The sequence below is a fragment of the Talpa occidentalis genome, unplaced genomic scaffold (assembly GCF_014898055.3).
Source record: "Talpa occidentalis isolate TD23 unplaced genomic scaffold, MPIMG_talOcc4v2.1, whole genome shotgun sequence".
Lineage (NCBI taxonomy): Eukaryota > Metazoa > Chordata > Mammalia > Eulipotyphla > Talpidae > Talpa > Talpa occidentalis.
In genome coordinates, this window is record NW_026555331.1 from 3074384 (window position 1) to 3092335 (window position 17952).

At 69.0% G+C, this 17952-nt stretch overlaps 1 protein-coding gene across 1 annotated transcript; it reads left to right on the top strand.

Moving 5' to 3' along the window:
- Positions 1-2426: 2426 nt before the first annotated feature.
- On the top strand, positions 2427-15362 carry EPPK1 (epiplakin 1). Its single transcript, XM_037527605.2, is given in 25 exon segments — positions 2427-2455; positions 4958-6183; positions 6186-8027; positions 8030-10744; positions 10747-10827; positions 10830-10862; positions 10865-11313; positions 11316-11346; positions 11349-11461; positions 11463-11552; positions 11554-11665; positions 11668-11709; positions 11712-11856; positions 11858-11985; positions 11988-12365; positions 12368-12439; positions 12442-12708; positions 12711-13388; positions 13391-13819; positions 13822-13862; positions 13865-14018; positions 14021-14104; positions 14107-14244; positions 14247-14633; positions 14636-15362. Coding segments are annotated over 24 exon segments (10302 nt in total). The 5' UTR covers positions 2427-2455; positions 4958-4973; the 3' UTR covers positions 15319-15362.
- The last annotated feature ends 2590 nt before the right edge of the window (positions 15363-17952 follow it).

Consider the following 17952-nt stretch of genomic DNA (forward strand, 5'->3'; position numbering starts at 1 on the left):
CGAGGGGCTGTCTCAGCTGCCGGGCTGGGGCCAAGCTCCTGGCGTCCGGCTGGTGCCCGGCAGAGGGCCGCATGGTCAGGGCGCTGGCAGGGCTGGCGTGGGAGGGTCTGCTCCAGCCTCCCTTCAGGCTACCTGCTGCTCTGACCCCACCCCCCTGAGGCTGCACCTACAGGACCCTGTTCTGGATCTGGCTGGGTCCAGAGCGGCCCCGGGGTCAGGCCTTCGAGGATAGGTGTAAACTGGCCCCGCTGGCCTTCCCCACGCCGCCCTGAAGCAGGGCCCCTGCCCTGCCTGCCCCAGCAGTGGAGGGCCACTGAGGCCCAGGGCAGAGGGCCTGGCCATGGGCTGAGGGGATGGGCCGTAGTGCCCCTTGGAGCTCGTGGTCTGGCCCTCCCAAGGCCGTGCAGCCGCGGGTGCAGGCAGGAGGTGAGGCCCCTGATACAGGAGCTCCCGTGGGGGCCATGGGGTGAGTTCCCACACCGTGGGGTCAGCCTCCACCTGCCTGCCCCAGCCCCCACCCCAGCCGCCCCCCCCAGACTCTGCCCCGGGTTGCACCTCCCTGGGGGAGCCGCAGGTACTCACCCCCCACCACTGGGCCTGAGGGAACCGTGGCCGGAGGCTGCCTTCCCCGCAGCCACCACTGCACCGAGCCGTGCAGTGGGGCCTCTGACCTGCTGAGCTGGGCACAGCTCTGAGGGGCTCTGGGTGCCCGGCGGCAGCTTGGGCAGGGACACCAGGCCCAGGAAATGGCAGGTAGCATGGGAGGCAGGGGTGGGAGTGGGCCTAGGGTCCCCTGGGTGGTCTCCTGACACCCCAGCGCCAGTTCCCTGGGGAGCCTCCCTGCTGCCTGGGGGTTGGAGGAGCTGCACGGGGCCCTGGTGCCTCCTGGGCCGAAGCGCTGGAGCAGAGGTGCCAGGAAAGCTCTGAGGCCAACCAGGGAGAAAGCAGGGCTCAGACTAGGGCCCATGCCCAGGACAGCCCCCTGGGGAGCCTAGAGGCTCTGAGCTGGAGGCCACTGCGGGGAGCTAGAGCCACCAGGAAAGGAGCAGCAGGGCGAGGACCGGCAGGCGCGGGGCAGGCGGGAGGCATGTGGCTTGTGCCCGCCGGAGGGGAGGGGCAGGCAGACACACTGCCTGGGGTGCCGAGGGTATGAGGGATGCCATCCTGTGGCCTCCACACTCTGCAGCCAGGGGCAGGCACGTGTCTGGATTCCGGGGTCCAGGAGGGACGCTCACTGCAAGGGTTCAGCTGCAAGAGGGAGCGGCTCAGACCACGCTGGCCCACGTACCGTCAGCACCACCGCGCCTGCGGGCTCCATGGATGGGTCCCAGTGGCCAGCAAGCAGGGCTGAGTGGCTGACCTGCCCATGCCAGAGGTCAGGGCACCCCTGCAGCAGCCACACAGCGTGGCCAGTGTGGGGTGGGGACAGGGACCGGCCATCCAGTGAGGGCCCAGGGTGCCTCAGGAGGGTGGGCCCGGGGACCATGGGGGGCTCTGACCCCAGCGCCCTCCCTGGAGCACGGACCTGCCCTCTGTGCCTGCGCAGGGCCGTGGGGGGCTGGGTGGCCCAGGGTGAGGGTCTGGTGAGAACCACCGTGTAGGGGTAAGACGGCGGGGCGGGGGCTGAGGCCTCCGTGGGACTGGGAGCACCTTGGTCCTGGCCAGTGGGAGGAGTGGAGGGCCACTGAGACCACGTCACCCCAACCTTTGGGCAGCAGAGCGGAGGACCAGCCGGGAGCGTGCCCCGGGTGGAGCTCCCAAGGCTCTGGGCCTGCACCCCTGCCCTGGGGCGGGCGCCTGGGCACCGCAGCTGCCCTGAGCACGGAGGCGGGGCCGGTGGGCTGAGGCCGTCCCTTCCGGACAGAGGCGCCAGCGTTTGGGCGCACAGAGACCTTTTCACTGGTCAAGGGCACAGAGGGGCACAGAGGGGCAGGCTCAGGGGCACCCTGAGGCCACCTGGCCGAAAAGACCCAGGACCGAGCGAGGCAGCAGCGCCAGGAGCCGGGCCGAGCCCCTGCGCGCGCCCTTCCCCGGCCCCCGCCGCCGGGGCCGCAAGGGCGCTGCACAGCCGCGCGGGCAGGTGCGCCCGGCCCTGGCGGACGCGGTCCCGGCCGCGGGAGCGCCCACCCGCGCGGGGCGGGAGAGGCCGCGGCCCCGCTGCTCCGCAAGCCCCAGCCGGGCTCCCTCCCCGCCTCGGGGGGTGTGTGGGGCGGGCCGGCCGGCCGGCTTCCCGGCACCTGCCCGCCCCACCCCCGGGCGCCCCCGCCCCGCCGCCTCCAGGGTGGGAGGGGCCTCGCGCGGCTTCAAATGCTGCTGCGGGAGGCCGCGGGGCGAGGCCAGCGACTGCCCGCGGAGCCAGCGCCGGCGGCCAGCGGGGCACACGGCTGAGCAGCACCGAGCGGAGCCGACACCCCGGAGCCGACACCCCTGCGCGAGCTCTGGGCCTGACCCCGAGGTGGGTGCGCGGGCAGGTCGCCCTCGGAGCTGGCTGGCCCACACGGGGGCCTCCCCAGCCCTGGGTGCCAGGCAGGGGCGGGCAGCGGTGGCCTGCGAGGTGGGGGTCAGGCCTCCAGCGATCTCCCAGCAGGAGGGTGGCCTTCTGGGCTGGGCCCTGCCAGCTGGTTCCTCCCGGCCCCCTCCAGGGTGATCAGTGGAGAGGGTGGCCCCCGGTGCCAGGGGGGAGGAGGGCCCTGCCCACTGCGGGAGCCGCCTGCCGCAGGCCCTGTGCCGGTCCCCAGGCCACACTGTCCAATTTGGCCCTGGGTGGGCAGGACTTTCCCAGAGGCTCGTGGCCGGGCAAAGGGCAAGGTGCTGCCTTGTGTGCGTTGGGGCAATCTGGACCCAGCACCCACCCGTCCCAGTCCTAGGCTGGGTGGGGAGCTGCCTTGCAGGGTGGTGGCAAAGGGCGGCCTCACCCAGGGCCTCACCCAAGGGCACCCGACTCATCCTGCTCAGGAATTGCTCTCCTGCCCTGGTGGCCCGAGGTGGTCCTCCTCCCTGCCCCACCCCCGCTCCTGAGGGCTCTGTCTGCCCAGCATCTTGGTTTCTGCGACGTGGGAGGGGCGCCAGTCTCCCATGCCCACCGGCCCTCCCCTGTTGCCCCCCCCCCGGCTCATGGTCACCACAGAGGAGGGCCACCCCAGGGGCCCGATCCCACTGGGTGCAAGGGCCTCTCCTGCCCCGCCTTGGCCCGACCCGGTGAGCGCACTGCTCTGACTGCCCTTCCCGGGCTGGCGGCTGCCCCGGCTCCTGAGAGCACTCGGACCCCCACGGCACCAGCAAAGCCCACCTGAGAGGAGACAGGCCCTCGCGGCTACCTCTGGCAGCAAAGCAAGGTCAGGCAGGGTCTGGGCTGAGAGCCGGACACGGAGCGAGAGGGCAGGGCCTCCTGAGGCCGAGCAGGGTAGCGGGACGTTGTGGGCCCTGGACGGCCAGGGCAGCCGGTGTCAGCCGCACGCAGGACACAGGGATTTGTCCCTGGGGCAGCCCCAGTGGTGAGCAGAAAGCCCGGCGGGCCAGCGCTGACGGGTCATGGGCCTCCCGGGGTCTGACTGGGCCCTTCAGCCAGGCCTCCGCTGCTGGGTGGTCCCCCAAGCGGCCCTCACCACCTCAGGCAGCAGCGCCAGCCCCGGCCACCCCTCAGGCAGCTCCCTGCAGTGGGTCACCCTCTTGGGCCAGGGCCCTCTGCTCACTGGCCCTGCCACACCCCTGGTGTGGATGCGTTGTTCCCGGCGGCCAGGATGGCTGAACTCCGGCCCTAGGGCTGGGGCCGCAGGTCCCTGAGGGGTGGCGGGGCCAGGCCTGCCCTCCCCCAAGGCCCCGTGCCGCCGTCCTGCCAGGCGGGAGTCCCCACACAGAGCAGCAGCCTGAGCTGGCGCTGGGCGCGCCCTGGCCTCCCACCGGAGCTGCCTCAGCCTGCCCCACCAGGGGTCAGCACCCTCCGCTCCAGCAGCCGGTGCTGTCCAGAGGGGCGCGCACAGCTGTTCATGCTTTCCAAAGCCAGGGCTGCTTGGCAGTGCCCCCCTCCTACCACCTGTGTCCTGCCCACCTCCCAGCGCCTGTAGCTGTGCCTGGGGAGTGGCCGGCTGCTAGGAAGCCCCTGTCCTACTCCTGCCACCCGCAGCCCCCATCTCGCAATTCCCCCTGCTCTGCAGCCCCCACACCCTGCAGCCCCCCACAGCCCCCACACCCTGAAGCACACCCTCCCCACAGGACCCCCATCCCGCAGTTCCCCCTGCTCTGCAGCCCCCCACTCCACAGCCCCCCCCTTGCAGGCCCCTTCCACCCCACAGCCCCCTACACCCTGCAGCACCCCCTGCAGCCCCGTCCGGCCCAGAGCATCTGTATTGGTGACTGGGCTGGGAGCCAGTGTGGCTGTGGGCACCAGGGAACCCTGAATCAGGGGTGACAGGTGGAGCAGAGCAACCTGCAGGGGTGGGGGTGGGGAGTCACACAGGAAATGCATCTGCTGGGTTTGGAGGCAGAGTCTCCTTGCCAGGCTGCCCTGGGTGCTCTCTTGGCCAGAGCATGGGTGCAGGAATGTGAGGGGCGGGCTACGGGCGGGGGGGGGGGGTGCGTGGAGGGAGGCACAGAGGCAGGGCCTTGGGAAGCAGGGCCTGGCTGGAGGTCACCCAGGGGTGCAGGGGCAAAGGGTGACTCTGGGGCAGGAAGATGTGAGGCCAGCCCCAGCGCAAGCAGAGCTGGGCTGAGTCCATCAGGCTGGAGGACGGGGCTGGGCCCAGGGGGCGCCCCAGGACCCCAGGGGAGGGTGCAAGGGTTGAGGGTGCCGCTGGAGGAAAGGCCAGATGGCGTCCTCCAGGAGGAAGCCTGGCCCACTTCCTTCTGGCTCTGGCCAGCCTCAGGCTGAGCCCACCCCCACCACCCCCCGCCGCGGGATGCTGACCCTTGACCCCAGGAGGCAGCCGCACAATCCTCACTGGGTGCCCTGTCTCAGCAGGGCCGCAGCTGACACCATGAACGGCCACGCCTCTCCTGTGGACATCCCGGTCACGGAGCCCACCCTTGTCCCCGAGGCCATGAAGATGGTGCTGGGAGCCATCAGCCCCGCTGGGGCCCCGGCCGAGGTGCCACAGGCCCGGAGCATCGCCGGGGTGTATGTGGAGGCCTCTGGCCAAGTCCAGAGCATCTACGCCGCCATGAAGCAGGGCCTCCTGCCCAGTGGGCTGGGAGTGACTCTGCTAGAGGCCCAAGCGGCTACCGGGGGCCTCGTGAACCACACTCAAGGCCAGCTGCTGCCCGTGTCCGAGGCCCTGCAGCAGGGCCTGGTGGGTCTGGAGCTGAAGGAGAAGCTGCTGGCCGCTGAGCGTGCAGTCACGGGCTACCCTGACCCCTACGGGGGAGGGAAGCTGGCCCTCTTCCAGGCCATGGGGAAGGAGGTCGTGGACCCAGCCCTGGGGAGGAGCTGGCTGGAGGCCCAACTGGCCACAGGGGGCCTAGTGGACCCCACCCGAGGCGAGCGTGTGACCCCAGCACTGGCCTGCCAGCAGGGCCTGCTGGACCAGGAGACCTGGCTCAGCCTGTCCGAGCACAAGCCTGGTACGGGGACCCCAGGTTTCTTGGACCCCAACACTCTGGAGCGGCTGCCCTACCGCGAGCTGCTGGGCAGGTGTGTGCAGGACCCCGCCACAGGACTGCCCCTCCTGCCCCTCAAGACCACTTTCTGTACCCTGAGCGGGGCGGTTAGCCTGGAGGAGCTGCTGCAGGCAGGCGTCTTGGACGAGGAGACAGCCCGCGGCTTGCGGGAGGGCAGTCTGGCTGTGTCTGATGTGAGCGCGCGCCCTGAGGTGCAGCGCAGCCTGCGGGGCACAGGCAGTGTGGCGGGGGCCGTCCTGCTGCCCGCCGGCCACAAGAAGAGCTTCTGCCAGGCCGCTGCCGAGCACCTGCTCCCCACGGGCGCCGCCGTCCCACTCCTGGAGGCTCAGGCTGCCACCTACACGCTGGTAGACCCAGCCACGGGCCAGCAGCTGGGGGTGGACGAGGCGGTCAGGGCAGGCCTGGTGGGCCCTGAGCTGCACGGGCGCCTCCTGGAGGCAGAGCAGGCTGTGACAGGGTACCACGACCCCTTCACTGGCACCCGCATCCCCCTCTTCCAGGCCATGAAGAAGGGGCTGGTGGAGCAGTCACTGGCTCTGCGGCTGCTGGAGGCCCAGCTGGCCACAGGGGGCTGATCTGTCCAGTCCGCAGGCTCCGGCTGTCCCCAGAGGCTGCTCTGCGCCTCGGCTGCCTGGACAGGGAGACCCAGCAGCAGCTCTCACGGGCAGCTGGCTTCTCAGACCCCAGCACCGGGAGCAGCCTCAGCTATGCGCAGCTGCAGGCCCGCTGCGTCACAGACCCCGAGACGGGGCTGGCCTTCCTGCCCCTGTCAGGGGGCGGCCTTGGGGAGGAGCCCTGGGGGGCCCCATTCATTGAGCACAGCACCCGGCAGGCCTTGAGCGAGGCCACGACCACTGTCTCGGTGGGCAAATTCCAGGGCCGCCCCACATCCCTCTGGGAGCTGCTCTTCTCCGAGGCTGTCCCCGCAGGGCAGCGGGCTACTCTGGCGCAGCAGCATCGGGAAGGGGCCCTGTCACTGCAGGAGCTGGCGGCCGTACTGAGGACCACCATGGAGCAGGCCGTGGCCACAGCCAAGGTCACCTTCGCCGGGCTGAGGGCCATGGTGACGCCGGGAGAGCTTCTAGAGGCCGAGATCATCGGCCGGGACGTGTACGAGCAGCTGCTGCGGGGCCAGGCCACGGCCCAGGATGTGGGCCGCCTGGACTCGGTGCACAGGTACCTGCAGGGCACGGGCTGCGTCGCGGGCCTGCTCCTGCCGGACACCCAGGAGCCAGTCAGCATCTACCAGGCTCGCGGGAAGGGGCTGCTGCGGCCGGGCACGGCACTCATCCTCCTTGAGGCTCAGGCTGCCACCGGCTTCCTCATCGACCCCAGGGAGAACCGCAGGCTTTCTGTGGAGGAGGCGCTGAGGGCCGGCATCATTGGCCCCGACGTGTTCGCCAAGCTGCTCTCGGCCGAGCGCGCTGTCACCGGCTACACCGACCCCTACACCGGGGAGCAGATCTCCCTGTTCCAGGCCATGCAGAAGGGCCTGATCGTGCGGGACCACGGCCTGCGCCTGCTCGAGGCCCAGATCGCCACGGGCGGCATCATCGACCCCGTGCACAGCCACCGCCTGCCCGTGGACGTGGCCTACCAGCGCGGCTACTTCGACGAGGACATGAGCCGCGTGCTGGCCGACCCGGGCGACGACACCAAGGGCTTCTTCGACCCCAACACGCAGGAGAACCTCACCTACCTGCAGCTGCTGGAGCGCTGCGTGCAGGACCCCGACACCGGGCTGCGCCTCCTGCCGCTCAGCAGCACACGGCCCCAGCTGGTGGATGGTGCCACCCGCCGGGCCCTCCAGGGCCTGCTGCTGCTGGTGAGGCATGGGCGGTTCCAGGGCCTCAGGGTCTCCGCCTGGGAGCTGCTCAACTCTGAGTACTTTCGCGAGGACACCCGCAGGCAGCTCCTGCGCGGCTTCTGCCGGGGCCAGGTCTCGCTGGAGCAGGTGTCGCAGCTGCTAGAGACAGAGATGGGCAGGTGGGCGGATATCAGGCTGCCCGCCCTGCGGGGCCAGGTCACCGCCCACCAGCTCCTGGAGGCCGGCGTCATCGACCAGGAGTTGCTGGACCAGGTGCTGGCAGGGGCAGTGAGTCCCGAGGCCCTGCTCCGCCTGGACGCTGTCCTCAGGGCGCTGCGGGGCTCGGGGGCCGTGGGTGGGGTGCTCCTGCCCTCCACCTGCCAGCAGCTCAGCATCTACCAGGCCATGAAGCAGAAGCTGCTGGGACCAGGCGTGGCCCTGGCCTTGCTGGAGGCCCAGGCTGCCACCGGTGCCGTGGTGGACCCCCGCAGTGGGGAGACCCTCTCAGTGGATGAGGCCGTGCGCCAGGAGCTAGTGGGGCCCGAGCTGTATGGCAGGCTGAGGCGGGCCGAGGGCGCCCTCACCGGCTTCAGAGACCCCTTCTCTGGGGGCCCGTGTCCTTGTTCCAGGCCATGAAGAAGGGCCTTGTCCCCGTGAAGCAGGCTGCCCGCCTCCTCGAGGCCCAGGTGGCCACAGGAGGGGTCATTGACCCCACCGGCCACTACCACCTCCCCATGTCCGTGGCCGCCCAGCGTGGCTTCATCGACCAGGAGATGGAATCAGCCTTGTGCCGCACCACAGAGACCTTCCCCACACCAGACGGCCGAGCTCTCACCAGCTATGCCAGGCTGCTGCAGCAGTGTGTGCGGGACGAGGCCACCGGCCTTCACCTCCTGCCCCTGCCCGAGGGCGCTCCCACCGTCCCCACAGACCAGCAGGTCCAGGAGGCCCTGCAGGCCACTCAGGGGGCCGAGGACGGCTCATCCCTCTGGGAGCTCCTGGGGTCCTGCCACTTCACTGAAGAACAGCGCGAGGCCTTCCTGGAGGACTTTCGGGCTGGGAGGACAAACGTGCCTCAGCTGCGGGAGGCCGTGTGTGCGCAGCTGCAGGTGGCGGAGCTGCAGGCACAGGCCCATGTCACCCTGCCAGGCCCCAGGGGCGAGGTCCCCGCCGTCTGGCTGCTGGACGCTGGCATCATCACGCAGGAGACGCTAGAGGCGCTGGCCCAGGGCAGGCTGTCTCCCGCTGAGGCCACGGAGCAGCCTGCAGTGAAGGCCTGCCTGTGGGGCACTGGCTGCGTGGCCGGGGTGCGGCTGCAGCCCTCGGGGGCCACGGTGAGCATCTCCCAGGCCGTGAGGGACGGGCTCCTGCCCGAGGGCCTGGGGCGGAGGCTGCTGGAGGCCCAGGTGGCCACCGGCTCACTGATTGACCCCATGAGCAATCAAAGACTGTCGGTGGAGGACGCAGTCAAAGTCGGCTTGGTGGATGGGGCGCTAAGTGAGCAGCTCGGGCAGGTGGAGCTGGTGGTGGCCGGACACACTGACCCCTGCTCCAGGGTCTCCCTCTCCTTGTGGCAGGCCATGGAGAAGGGGCTGGTGCCCCGGAGCGAGGGCCTCCCCCTGCTGCAGGCCCAGCTGGCCACAGGGGGCGCAATAGACCCTGTCTATGGGGTGCACCTTCCCCAGGCCACAGCCTGCAGGCGTGGCCTGCTGGATGGGCCAACGAGCCAGGCACTGACTGGGACAGATGAGGACAGCAAGTTCTTCTTCGACCCCCACAAGCGGGACAAGCTGACTTACCGGCAGCTCCTAGAGCGCTGTGTCCAGGATGCCGACACTGGTGTCTGGCTGCTGCCGCTGCCCCAGGATGCAGCGCTCGAGGTGGACGAGCACACGGCCGTGGCGCTGAGGGCCATGAAGGTGCCGGTGAACGCAGGCCGCTTCCAAGGCCACAGCGTGTCCCTCTGGGACCTCCTGCACTCAGAGTACGTCTCAGCCGACAGGCGGCGGGACCTGGCCACCCTCTGCCAGTCTGGGAGGGCCACCGCCCTGCGCCAGGTGGTCAGTGCTGTCAGCACGCTGATTGAGGCCTCGGCAGGGCGGTCCCCCCAGCCTGCCTTCAGAGGACTGCGCAAGCAGGTGTCCGCCAGCGACATGTTCCGGGCCCAGCTCATCGACAAGAAGACACTGGACGAACTGACCCAGGGGAGGAAGACCGTGCAGGAGGTAACAGCCATGGACGGGGTGCGGCGCTTCTTGGAAGGGGGCAACTTCATCGCCGGGGTCCTGGTCCAGGACACGCAGGAGAAGATGAGCATCTCGGACGCGCTGCAGAGGGGCGTCCTGCGGCCCGGCACGGCCCTGGTGCTGCTGGAGGCTCAGGCGGCCACCGGCTTCCTCATCGACCCCGTGCGCAACCGCAAGCTGACGGTGGAGGAGGCCTTTGCGGAGGGCATGTTCGGCAGGGAGACCTACCAGAAGCTGCTCTCGGCCGAGCGCGCCGTCACCGGCTACACCGACCCCTACACCGGGGAGCAGATCTCCCTGTTCCAGGCCATGCAGAAGGGCCTGATCGTGCGGGACCACGGCCTGCGCCTGCTCGAGGCCCAGATCGCCACGGGCGGCATCATCGACCCCGTGCACAGCCACCGCCTGCCCGTGGACGTGGCCTACCAGCGCGGCTACTTCGACGAGGACATGAGCCGCGTGCTGGCCGACCCGGGCGACGACACCAAGGGCTTCTTCGACCCCAACACGCACGAGAACCTCACCTACCTGCAGCTGCTGGAGCGCTGCGTGCAGGACCCCGACACCGGGCTCTACATGCTGCAGATAGTGAAGAAAGGTGAGACCTACTTGTACATCGACGGAGCCACCAGGCAGTTCCTGCAGTCAAAGACCATGGACCTGGGCCTGGGCAGGTTTGCCGGCCTGACAGTGTCTGTCTGGGACCTGCTGTCCTCTCCGTACTTTCCCGAGGACAGGAAGCGCAGCCTGGTCCAGGAGTACAGGGCCCAGAAGCTACGCCTGGAGCAGCTGCTGGAGATCATCACCAAGACTGTGGAAGAGACGGAGCAGCGAGGGCTGGCGGTCAAGGTGGCGGGCATCGGTGGGGAGGTGACGGCCGCAGAGCTGTTCAACGCCGGCATCATCGACAAGAAGACCCTGGATGCACTGCCCATGGGGAGCTTGGGTGCTCAGGCCCTCTGCCAGCTGAAGCACGTGCGGCCCTACCTGGAGGGCAGTGGCTGCATCGCGGGGGTCACTGTGCCCGACACCCGGGAGGTCCTGAGCATCTACGAGGCCAGCAAGAAAGGACTCATCCCATGGGGTTTGCGGTTCAACTGCTTGAGGCACAGGCAGCCACGGGGTTCTTGCTTGACCCCAAAAAACACCAGAGGCTGTCTCTGCTGAGGCCCTGGCTGCTGGCCTCGTTGGTGAGGAATGGAGGAAAGGCTCCTGGCAGCGGAGCAGGCGGCCAGGGGCTGCAGGGACCCGGCCACGGGTGACACACTGTCCCTCTTCCAGGCCATGGAGCAGAGGCTGGTCAGGAGGGACGAGGCCCTCAGGCTGCTTGAGGTGCAGATGGCCACGGGCGGTGTCCTCGACCCACGATACCACCACCGGCTCCCGCTGGACACGGCCTACAGACGCGGCTATCTGCGTCCGGAGAGCCTGGCCCTGGTGACTGACCAGCAGCACATGAACAAGCGGTTCCTGGACCCGAGCACACAGCAGAGGGCCACGTACCAAGAGCTCCAGGAGCGCAGCCGCCAGGAAGAAGGCACGGGCTGGCTGCTGTTCCCTGTGGTCGGCGGGCCCAGGGGGGGGAAAAATGCCCAGGACAATAGAGGGCGGATCGGGGGCTACCAGAGGGCTCTGGAGGCCGCAGAGGAGTGGAGGTGGCAGTTGGGCGGTTCCGGGGGCAGAACCCTCAGTGTGGGAGCTGCTGAACTCTGAGTATGGGACGGAGGAGAAGAAGCTCGAGCTAGTGAGGGCGTACAAGCGGGACAGCCAGCGCACGCTAGAGGAGGTGGTGCGGGACGGTGTCCCAAATGATCCACGCCCGGGAGACGCAGACTAGGCCACTGTGGTTCCGGGGGCTCAGGAGACAAGTCACCGCACTGGAGCTCTTTCCATGCAGGCGTGATCGCCGCGGACACACTCCGGGACCTGGAGGGCGGAGGGCGCTCCACAGCAGACGTGGGTATGGCCCAGGAGGTGCGGCGCTACCTGGAGGGCACGGGCACATCGCTGGCGTGCTGCTGCCCCCCAAGGACAGCGCCGGGCGGCCGAGAAGATGAGCATCTACGAGGCCATGTGGAGGGGTATCCTGCGGCCCGGAACGGCCCTGGTGCTGCTGGAGGCCCAGGCGGCCACCGGCTTCCTCATCGACCCCGTGCGTGACCAGCGGCTAACCGTGGAGGCAGCGGTGGCCAGGAGTGGTTGGTGGAGAGCTCCGGGACAAGCTGCTCTCGGCCGAGCGCGCCGTCACCGGCTACACCGACCCCTACACCGGCGAGCAGATCTCCCTGTTCCAGGCCATGCAGAAGGGCCTGATCGTGCGGACCACGGCCTGCGCCTGCTCGAGGCCCAGATCGCCACGGGCGGCATCATCGACCCCGTGCACAGCCACCGCCTGCCCGTGGACGTGGCCTACCAGCGCGGCTACTTCGACGAGGACATGAGCCGCGTGCTGGCCGACCCGGGCGACGACACCAAGGGCTTCTTCGACCCCAACACGCAGGAGAACCTCACCTACCTGCAGCTGCTGGAGCGCTGCGTGCAGGACCCCGACACCGGGCTCTACATGCTGCAGCTGGCCCCTGCGGGCTCCGCCCTGCACCAGCTGAGCCAGGAGCTGCGCAGGGCCCTGCGGGAGACGCAGCTGGCGCCGGGCGGGGGCGCCCCCCCGGGCCGGGCCCGCTCCGTGTGGGAGCTGCTCTTCTCCGGGAGGTGTCCGAGAGCCAGCGGCAGGACCTGCTGCGCAGGTACGGGGCGGGCTCGCTGACCCCGCAGGAGGGGGCGCCTCCCTCGCCGCACTGCTGGCCGGGGCCAAGACCGGCGGCCCGAGCCCGGCGCCCCCTGACGCCCGGGCGGCCCTGCGCACCGCCACCATGGAGGTCCGGGTGGGCCAGCTGCGAGGCCCGGCGGTGCCCGTGTGGGACGTGCTGGCGTCCGGCTACGTGAGCGGCGCCACGCGGGAGCAGCTGCTGGCCCAGTTCGGCTCGGGCGCGCTGGGCCTGCCCGCGCTGACCCGCAGGCTGACCACCATCATCGAGGAGGCCGAGCTGGCCCTGGACGGCCGGCACGCCGCCCCCGGCCAGCGGGGGCCGGCTGAGGGGGCCAGGCGCCCCCCGCCGGCCCGGCCGACACCGAGCACGACGCCGCGGCCCGGCGCGGCCAGGAGCAGGCCCTGCGAGCCGCCACCATGGAGCTGAGCGTCGGGCAGTTCCGGGGCCGTCCCGTGTCCGTGTGGGACGTGCTCTCCTCCTCCTACCTGAGCGCCGAGCGCCGGGCCCAGCTGCTGGCCCGGCACGCGGCCGGGGACCTGGGCCTGCCCGCCCTGGTGGCCGCCCTCACCCTGCTGGTGGAGGAGGCCGAGCAGCGGCTGGGCCGGCTGTCCTTCACCGGCCTGCGGCGCCAGGTGTCGGTCTCCGAGCTGCTGGCGTCCAGGATCCTGGGCCCCGACGCCCTGCGGGACCTGGTCCAGGGCGCCAAGACCCCGCGGGAGGTGGCGGCCACGGACGGCGTGCGGCGCTACCTGGAGGGCACGGGCAGCATCGCCGGCGTGCTGCTGCCCCCCAAGGACGGCGCCGGGCGGCCCGAGAAGATGAGCATCTCGGACGCGCTGCAGAGGGGCGTCCTGCGGCCCGGCACGGCCCTGGTGCTGCTGGAGGCTCAGGCGGCCACCGGCTTCCTCCTCGACCCCGTGCGCAACCGCAAGCTGACGGTGGAGGAGGCCTTTGCGGAGGCGTGTTCGGCAGGGACACCTACCAGAAGCTGCTCTCGGCCGAGCGCGCCGTCACCCGCTACACCGACCCCTACACCGGCGAGCAGATCTCCCTGTTCCAGGCCATGCAGAAGGGCCTGATCGTGCGGGACCACGGCCTGCGCCTGCTCGAGGCCCAGATCGCCACGGGCGGCATCATCGACCCCGTGCACAGCCACCGCCTGCCCGTGGACGTGGCCTACCAGCGCGGCTACTTCGACGAGGACATGAGCCGCGTGCTGGCCGACCCGGGCGACGACACCAAGGGCTTCTTCGACCCCAACACGCAGGAGAACCTCACCTACCTGCAGCTGCTGGAGCGCTGCGTGCAGGACCCCGACACCGGGCTCTACATGCTGCAGCTGGCCCCTGCGGGCTCCGCCCTGCACCAGCTGAGCCAGGAGCTGCGCAGGCCCTGCGGGAGACGCAGCTGGCGCCGGGCGGGGGCGCCCCCCCCCGGGCCGGGCCCGCTCCGTGTGGGAGCTGCTCTTCTCCCGGGAGGTGTCCGAGAGCCAGCGGCAGGACCTGCTGCGCAGGTACGGGGCGGGCTCGCTGACCCCGCAGGAGGTGGGCGCCTCCCTCGCCGCACTGCTGGCCGGGGCCAAGACCGGCGGCCCGAGCCCGGCGCCCCTGACGCCCGGGCGGCCCTGCGCACCGCCACCATGGAGGTCCGGGTGGGCCAGCTGCGGGCCCGGCGGTGCCCGTGTGGGACGTGCTGGCGTCCGGCTACGTGAGCGGCGCCACGCGGGAGCAGCTGCTGGCCCAGTTCGGCTCGGGCGCGCTGGGCCTGCCCGCGCTGACCCGCAGGCTGACCACCATCATCGAGGAGGCCGAGCTGGCCCTGGACGGCCGGCACGCCGCCCCCGGCCAGCGGGGGCCGGCTGAGGGGGGCCAGGCGCCCCCCGCCGCCCGGCCGACACCGAGCACGACGCCGCGGCCCGGCGCGGCCAGGAGCAGGCCCTGCGAGCCGCCACCATGGAGCTGAGCGTCGGGCAGTTCCGGGGCCGTCCCGTGTCCGTGTGGGACGTGCTCTCCTCCTCCTACCTGAGCGCCGAGCGCCGGGCCCAGCTGCTGGCCCGGCACGCGGCCGGGGACCTGGGCCTGCCCGCCCTGGTGGCCGCCCTCACCCTGCTGGTGGAGGAGGCCGAGCAGCGGCTGGGCCGGCTGTCCTTCACCGGCCTGCGGCGCCAGGTGTCGGTCTCCGAGCTGCTGGCGTCCAGGATCCTGGCCCCGACGCCCTGCGGGACCTGGTCCAGGGCGCCAAGACCCCGCGGGAGGTGGCGGCCACGGACGGCGTGCGGCGCTACCTGGAGGGCACGGGCAGCATCGCCGGCGTGCTGCTGCCCCCCAAGGACGGCGCCGGGCGGCCCGAGAAGATGAGCATCTCGGACGCGCTGCAGAGGGGCGTCCTGCGGCCCGGCACGGCCCTGGTGCTGCTGGAGGCCCAGGCGGCCACCGGCTTCCTCCTCGACCCCGTGCGCAACCGCAAGCTGACGGTGGAGGAGGCCTTTGCGGAGGGCGTGTTCGGCAGGGACACCTACCAGAAGCTGCTCTCGGCCGAGCGCGCCGTCACCGGCTACACCGACCCCTACACCGGCGAGCAGATCTCCCTGTTCCAGGCCATGCAGAAGGGGCTGATCGTGCGGGACCACGGCCTGCGCCTGCTCGAGGCCCAGATCGCCACGGGCGGCATCATCGACCCCGTGCACAGCCACCGCCTGCCCGTGGACGTGGCCTACCAGCGCGGCTACTTCGACGAGGACATGAGCCGTGTGCTGGCCGACCCGGGCGACGACACCAAGGGCTTCTTCGACCCCAACACGCACGAGAACCTCACCTACCTGCAGCTGCTGGAGCGCTGCGTGCAGGACCCCGACACCGGGCTCTACCTGCTTTCCGTGTCTTGAGTGTGTAATTTTCTTTGCTCGCCCATATAAAATGCATTTTGCAATCCTCCCGGTGGCGTAGCAGTTTGAGCGCTGCGCTGTGAGCCTGTCTGAGGCCTCTGCATTGCGGGTTCGATCCTGGCTGGCTGGTGAGAATCCCAAGGTGCAGCAGACCCATCCTGTCTCTCAGCTGCTCCCCTCAGCCTTGTATTTCTGTAGATCTGCCTGTTCTGCTCTCCGCTCTGGCTCTGGTGAATCCGATCAACGCCTGTGGTCCTGGTGGTACCCCAGCTCTTGTATAAAAATAATAAATCAATCTTAAACAAGAAAATTAAGAAATTGGGCCTCCCTGTGGCGCAGCAATTGAACGCTGGGCTGCGAAGCTGCCCGCAGCCTCTGTAGCGCCTGTTCAATCCCGGCTGGCCGGGGAGGGTCCACATGGCGCGCAGACCTCTCCTGCCGCACCCGCTGCTCCCCTCAGCAGTGTACTTTGTTTGTCTGCCTGTTCTGTTCCCTGCTCTGACTCTGGTGAATCCTCTCACCCTCCGGCGCTTCTGACTCTCCACAGTGCTTGTATAAATAAATAAATAAAATTGTTTAAATTAAAAAATTAAATGCATTTTCTGCCACATCCCTTTTTCCTGATGGTTTGCTTGTTTGTGTGTGTTGCTGATAGCCGCGCAGCCCTCCCTTGGAAATCCCTTTTCAGATTTTCCTTCTTGCACTTGTGCCCTCCGCCTGCCCCGCCCTGCCCGCTTCCTTGCGTGAGGACCTTCCTGCAGGCCTGAGCTGCTGCCTGTGCTGGCGCCCGTCGTTGGTGTTCCGTGTTTACGCCGGCTCCGTCCTTTCTCGACGACCTCACGTCCATCAGTTCCTGAGTTTTTCTTCAGACTGTCCTCCAGTCCCAGAGCCATGCCCTTTCTGGCTGGACCCAGGGCCCCCTTTCCCAGGCGGTTGGCGGTGCGGGCCCCACTCCAGCTGTCCCTTGGAGGTGCCGGTTCACATGAGTGTCCAGACCCTGCCTCCAGGAGCTGAGTTGGGGCCAGCGCAAGTCCCTCGTCCATAGCAGCTCTTCTGCACAGCAGGCAGAGGCAGACCTGCTGCCCATTCATTCTTTTACTTTTTTTCAAAAGATTTATTTATTTATTATACAACTGGGGTGCAGGCCAGAGGTGCAGGGGTGAGAGGACTCCCCAGAGACAGAGTGGGGAGCAGAACAGGCGGATCCACTGAAATCCACTGCTGAGGGGAGCAGCGGGGGGACAGGAGAGGTCTGCTCGCCATGTGGGTAGCTCCCTGGCTGGGGATGGAACTTGGACTGCAGAGGCTGGGACAGCTTCGTGGTGCTGAGACTGACCCTGCACCGCGGGGAGGCGCGGGACTTCATTCTTTCAGGGAACCTAAAAACCCATCCACTTCATAAAGGTTCTGAGGAATCCCCAGCTCAGTGCAAAGCCCCCCACCCAGGGTGCTCCTGGGGTGCAGGGGTCCTCCTGCGAGCCCAGGGTGCTCCTCCGGTCCTTGGAGCCTAATTCCTTGGTCTCGGGGCTCAGGCCAGCTCCAGAACACGAACTGGTCACAATGTATGGAAAAATCTAGAAAAAGGTGGTCCCTCCAATTTGTTCCTATCAGTACTTCATGCAGGAGTGTCGCTCAGGCAGTCACGGCAGCAGAGCACCCCAGGAGGGAGCACCCCCGGAAGGTAGGCAGTGGCAGCGGGGCAGCCACAGACCGGCACCGCTCACCACGATGCGCCTGGACACCGAAGCTAAAAGCAACACAGTCCCCCCCGCCCCGCCCTCTGCCCATGCGCACCCCCTGCACCCATGTGCCTGCCCTGTGGGGCCCCCCCGGGGCCCTGCCTGCCCTCCACCGATGCACCCCCCCATGTGCCTGTCCTGTGCGGGGCAGTGCATCCAGGAGTCCGGCACCTCCTGCCCAAGGGCCCGGGACAGGGCGCATGAGGCCCGCACCTCTGGCCGACACCCCGTCCTTCTCCGGAAATAGTAACCCTTGGGAAAAAGCAGCAAGAACCTCCTACGTCGGGACGGCTTTATTTGTGTTCTAATAAAAAATGCTGTTTTTGATGTGAGGCTCCCTGGGGGTGACCAGGCCCCGACCCACATAGCCCAAGGCGGCCTCGGGCTGTGGAAAAGTGAATTTCCATCATTCACACCAGGAGTTTGTGGGCAGAGGCAGCGAGGGAGACAGCGGCTATTTTGAAAGTGAAAAGAAAAACATGACATTGCTTTTTGGTTTGTAAGTAACATTTTCTTCGGTGTTACAGCTCTGACTTATGGACAGAAACCGGACACCTGTACCTGCCAGCGGGAGTGTGTGTGTGGGGGGCGGGGTGTGTGTGGGGGGGGCGTGTGTGTGGTGTGTGTGTGTGGAGTGTGTTGTGTGTGAGTTGTGCTGTGTGTGGAGGAGGCCGCCCCCTCCCTTCAGCTAGGCCTGGCAAGCCGAGCGTGTGGCTGGCACTGGGTTGGCCGGGTCCTCCCAGGGCTGGTGCCCGCCAGCCTGGCCCCAGGTTGACCGCAGAAGCTAAGTACTTGCTGCTCCTGGCACTCAGGAGCGAGGCGGCGCCAGGGTGTCCTGCTGTTCCAGGCTGGTCCCATGGGGCTGCAGGGGGTAGCCTGTGGGAAAGGTGGGGGT